Below are 5000 nucleotides of genomic sequence, written 5' to 3'. Positions count from 1 at the left end.
AATATATAGAGAAAAAACGAGAGAAATGCGATTATTAAAATTTATACATATATAATAAAAGGACATTTTGATAATGATGTGGCTCTTTAAATACAGAAACTCGGCCTCCTCGCCATTCTAGAAGAAGAGTCCATGTTCCCCAAAGCCACCGACAAGTCGTTTGAGGAGAAGCTGAAGGCCAACCATCTGGGCAAGTCTCCCTGCTTCATCAAGCCTAAGCCTCCAAAGGCTGGACAGGCTGAAGGTCACTTCGCCATCGTCCACTACGCCGGCACTGTGACTTACAACCTGAGTGGCTGGCTGGAGAAGAACAAGGATCCCCTCAACGACACCGTCGTGGACCAGCTCAAGAAGTCCAAAATGGATCTCGTTGTGGAGCTCTTCGCCGATCATCCCGGCCAGTCTGCTCCCGCTGAGGCCAAGGGAGGTAAGTGTCATGTACATGTGCATAAAGGCACGCACATCTCTTTGTGCAAGAGATGCATTTGACTAGTTTCGGCAATAAATGTATTTCTGACGAAGATACAGTTCAACATTTGTCGCAATGAACACTGTTCACAATAAGCGTCATATACTGTGTTAATACAATGTATCCAAGTGTATTTTGTTATCACCATACATCTTCCATTTAGGCAAAAAGAAGAAGACTGGAGGTTTCAAGACTGTATCTTCTGGCTACAGGGTAAGAAATCACACACGCTCGCACACAAATGCACAAACACACGCGCACGCCCATACAAATGCACGCCGTATGGAAGCACATACGCACTTTCGCACACAAACATGCTTTTTACTACCATTTGTAGGCTTTGGAATAGATTGCCTTCAAGTATTGTAACTTTGCCGACTCTTCATAAGTTTAAAAGATCAGCCAACCTGTTTTTCTTATGTAACGCTGATTTTCTATCTTTTCATTCTTTCAGTATGGCTCTTTACACTTTACAATAATAATAATAATAATGATAGATACACACACAAATAGAGTTTGAAATTACAACATTTTTGTTTATATATGTATCTATATTTATCTATGTATTTATGTTTATATCGACGCATATATATATATATATATATATATATATATATATATATATATATATGTGTGTGTGTGTGTGTGTGTGTGTGTGTGTGTGTGTGTGTGTGTGTATATATGTATATGTATATATATATATATATATATATATATATATATATATATATATATATATATATATATATATATATATATATATACACACACACGCATCCACGTATACGCGCAAACACCAGCAAGGATCCCATACACATGTATAGACGCATACACGCACGAACACACATATACAGATGGAAATGATACTACCTAGTATTGTATGTATGATTCCATATATATATATATATATATATATATATATATATATATATATATATATATAATCACACAAACACACATAGACACATATATATCAATTCATATATACACATTTCTTTGTGTGTATACATATATCTATATCTGCGTTTATATATATATATATATATATATATATATATATATATATATATATATATATATACACACACACACACACACACACACAAATATATATTTGCACGTGCGCACGCACATATAGTTAAGATGTATGTATATTATTATTTATCATTAAACGAACATCCTTTTTCCAATGATGTACATACCCTTACAGGAGCAGTTGAACAGCCTCATGACGACCCTGCACTCCACTCATCCCCACTTCGTCCGTTGCATTGTGCCCAACGAGACCAAGTCACCAGGTAAATCTCTTGTTTCTGGATTTATATGACTCCTTTGCTATCCCCGTGCATAAAGAGAGCGTGTTAATTATTATTCCATCATATAGGTGTCGTGGAGGCTGGCCTTATCATGCATCAGCTGACCTGCAATGGTGTACTTGAGGGCATTCGTATTTGCCAGAAGGGCTTCCCCAACAGGATGCAATACCCTGACTTCAAACACCGGTGAGTCTCATGTTGAAATGGCAAACCTAATTCAAAATGATTCACATGCATTAAATCTCGAGACAATTTTACGACTATGATACTTTCTCTCCATAGTTACAAGATTTTGGCCGCTGACGTCATGGCCACAGAAAAGGATGACAAGAAGGCAGCAGAAATGACATTCCAGAAATCTGGACTTAATAAGGAGTTGTATAGGTGCGGTAAGACAAAGGTATGTATTTTGTCTTACTTCAGGCGATCTGATAAATCGAAGTTCTGTGTTGAAATTCTTTGCAATGCATGTTATCTATACAGGTATTCTTCCGTGCTGGCGTCCTGGGTACCATGGAAGAGCTTCGTGATGAACGTTTGGCCAAGATCATCACTTGGATGCAGTCATGGATCCGTGGACTGATTGGACGCAAAGAATATGGCCGTCTTCAAGAACAACGTGTATCCCTTGTAGTTCTGCAGCGGAACATTCGCAAGTATATGGACATGAGCAACTGGTCCTGGTTCATCTTCTGGCAGAAGGTGAAGCCCCTCATCAACCAACCAAGGATTGAAGACGAGATCAACAAGCTCAAGGACAGGGCTGAGAAGGCTGTTGCAGACTTGGATCGCGAGTGTACTCGCCGCAAGGAGCTGGAAGAATCCAACGTGAGCCTTGCCGAAGAGCTGAATACCCTGAAGGAAACGCTTGAATCCACAAAGGGCAATGTTTCCAAATTCATTGAAGAACAGGCCAAGATTAGTGCAGCCAAAGCTGACTTGGAGGCTCAGCTCTCTGTAAGTAACTTTATCTTAATTGAATTTAATATGATGCCATATTGTTTTAATATTGTTCTTGCAGTTAACCCAAAACGTGATATTTTATAGGAATAATGAATGCTCATGTGTATAATCATCAATAGTGGACTCCTTTTCTGTCCAATTCTAGGATGCTTCTGCTAGACTTCAGAAAGAAGAGGAAAATCGCACTGAAATGTTCCAGTTGAAGAGGAAAGCGGAGCAAGATGTCAATGCCATGAGGAAAGACCTGGAAGATTTTGAACTTAATGTTCAGAAGACTAACCAGGATAAGGCTACCAAGGATCACCAGATCAGGAATATCAATGATGAAATATCTCACCAGGATGAAATCATCAACAAGGTTAACAAGGAAAAGAAACTTTTGCAGGAGATGAATCAAAAGACTGCTGAGGATCTTCAGGCCGTCGAGGAAAAGGCCAGCCACCTCAACAAGATAAAGGCCAAGTTGGAACAAACCCTCGACGAACTCGAGGGTTCCGTTGGACGCGAGAAGAAGCTTCGTGCTGAAATTGAGAGGTCCAAGAGGAAGGTAGAGGGAGATCTGAAAATGACCCAAGAAACTGTTGCTGACATCGAGCGCCAGCATAAGGACCTGGAGCAAACCATCCAGCGTAAGGATAAGGAAATCGGCAATCTTGCCAATAAACTGGAGGAGGAACAAGTGGTAGTTTCGAAGGTACAGAAGACAATCAAAGAAATGCAAGCCCGCATTGAGGAACTCGAGACTGAAGCTGAGCATGAGCGGCAGGCTCGTGCCAAGGCCGAGAAGGGCAAGGGAAATATGAGCCGTGAACTCAATGACCTCAATGAGCGTCTGGATGAGGCAGGCGGTGCAACAGGTGCTCAGGTTGAGCTCAACAAGAAGCGGGAGGCGGAGCTGGGTAAGCTTCGACGTGACCTCGAGGAAGCCAACATCCAACACGAATCAGCTCTTGCTAACCTTCGCAAGAAGCACAATGATGCTGTTGCCGAGATGACTGAACAGATCGACCATCTCAACAAGACGAAGGCCAAGTAAGTGATCATATTTCCAAATGCGTTTTGATGTGAAAATATTGTGCTTTACCAATTTACTATATTCTATAATTTACACATGTATTGTATACAAACATTTTTTTATATATATATAAAATTAGGACTGAAAAGGAAAAAGAGATGATGAAATATCAGGCCGATGAAGCTAAATCAGCCATGGATAGTCTCGCTCGTGACAAGGTAATATTGAGTGCTATATGTTATATGTCTATTTCTGTATTTGTTTGTTTATTCAACTGAAATCCAAATATCATATATATAGGTATGTATATTACACACACTGCACGTGCATAGATATATTTACAAATAACCAACAATTCATTAATTATTTCTGGTATTACACAAGCTAGATATCTTATTTTGCTTTTCAGGCACTTGCCGAGAAAGCGAACAAGACCATTCAGCAGCAAATCAATGAAGTTAATGTGAAGCTGGATGAAGCTAACCGCACTCTGAACGACTTCGATGCCCAGAAGAAGAAGCTCTCTGTTGAGAACGGAGACCTTCTGCGACAGCTGGAGGAGGCTGATAATCAGATTAATCAGCTGAACAATTTGAAGTTGTCTCTTACCACTCAGCTGGAAGATACTAAGAAAATGGTTGATGATGAATCTAGGGTAAGTTGTGGTATGTTTATATACATAAACCTATTTGTTTATTTATGAATACATATTTATTAATAGGTAGAGTATTACATAGAAAAGGAGACTGACAGATCGAGAGAAAATTAAAATGAACTTATACACCACATAGGAGCGCGGTGTTCTTCTTGGCAAGTTCCGCAACCTGGAGCATGATCTGGATGGTCTTCGTGAGCAGCTTGATGAAGAGTGTGAAGCCAAGGCTGATGCCAACCGCCAACTGTCCAAGGCTTATGCAGAGGCTCAGATGTGGCGCTCTAAGTATGAATCAGAGGGCGTTGCCCGTGCTGAAGAGATTGAGGCTGCCCGCCTGAAACTTGCCGCTCGCCTCGAGGAAGCTGAGCTGCAGATTGAACAACTCAATGTCAAGAACATGCAACTGGAGAAGGCCAAGGGACGCATCATTTCCGAAATCGACGAGATGCAGATGCAGGTAGAGCGTGCCCAAGGTCTAGCTAATGCTGCTGAGAGGAGGCAGAAGGACTTCGACAGAGTTGTTAATGAGTGGAAGATCAAGGTTGACCAACTGGCCACTGAACTTGATGCTTCCCAGAAGGA

At 40.7% G+C, this 5000-nt stretch overlaps 1 protein-coding gene across 7 annotated transcripts in view; it reads left to right on the top strand.

Annotated features, from left to right (window-relative positions):
* Positions 1 to 5000, top strand: part of LOC113816514 (myosin heavy chain, muscle) — a 15461-nt gene that overhangs the window by 8835 nt on the left and 1626 nt on the right. For all 7 annotated transcript variants that reach the window (XM_070132085.1, XM_070132086.1, XM_070132087.1 and 4 more), the window contains exons 11-20: positions 97 to 427; positions 633 to 682; positions 1680 to 1767; positions 1854 to 1971; positions 2068 to 2185; positions 2269 to 2742; positions 2894 to 3780; positions 3903 to 3981; positions 4173 to 4418; positions 4555 to 5000. The exon at positions 4555 to 5000 is cut by the window's right edge and continues 342 nt beyond it. In XM_070132085.1, coding sequence (XP_069988186.1) covers positions 97 to 427; positions 633 to 682; positions 1680 to 1767; positions 1854 to 1971; positions 2068 to 2185; positions 2269 to 2742; positions 2894 to 3780; positions 3903 to 3981; positions 4173 to 4418; positions 4555 to 5000 — 2837 coding nt within the window. The remainder of the gene's footprint in view (positions 1 to 96; positions 428 to 632; positions 683 to 1679; positions 1768 to 1853; positions 1972 to 2067; positions 2186 to 2268; positions 2743 to 2893; positions 3781 to 3902; positions 3982 to 4172; positions 4419 to 4554) is intronic.

The sequence above is a fragment of the Penaeus vannamei genome, chromosome 17 (assembly GCF_042767895.1).
Source record: "Penaeus vannamei isolate JL-2024 chromosome 17, ASM4276789v1, whole genome shotgun sequence".
Lineage (NCBI taxonomy): Eukaryota > Metazoa > Arthropoda > Malacostraca > Decapoda > Penaeidae > Penaeus > Penaeus vannamei.
This window is presented reverse-complemented; position numbering and strand designations above follow the sequence as displayed.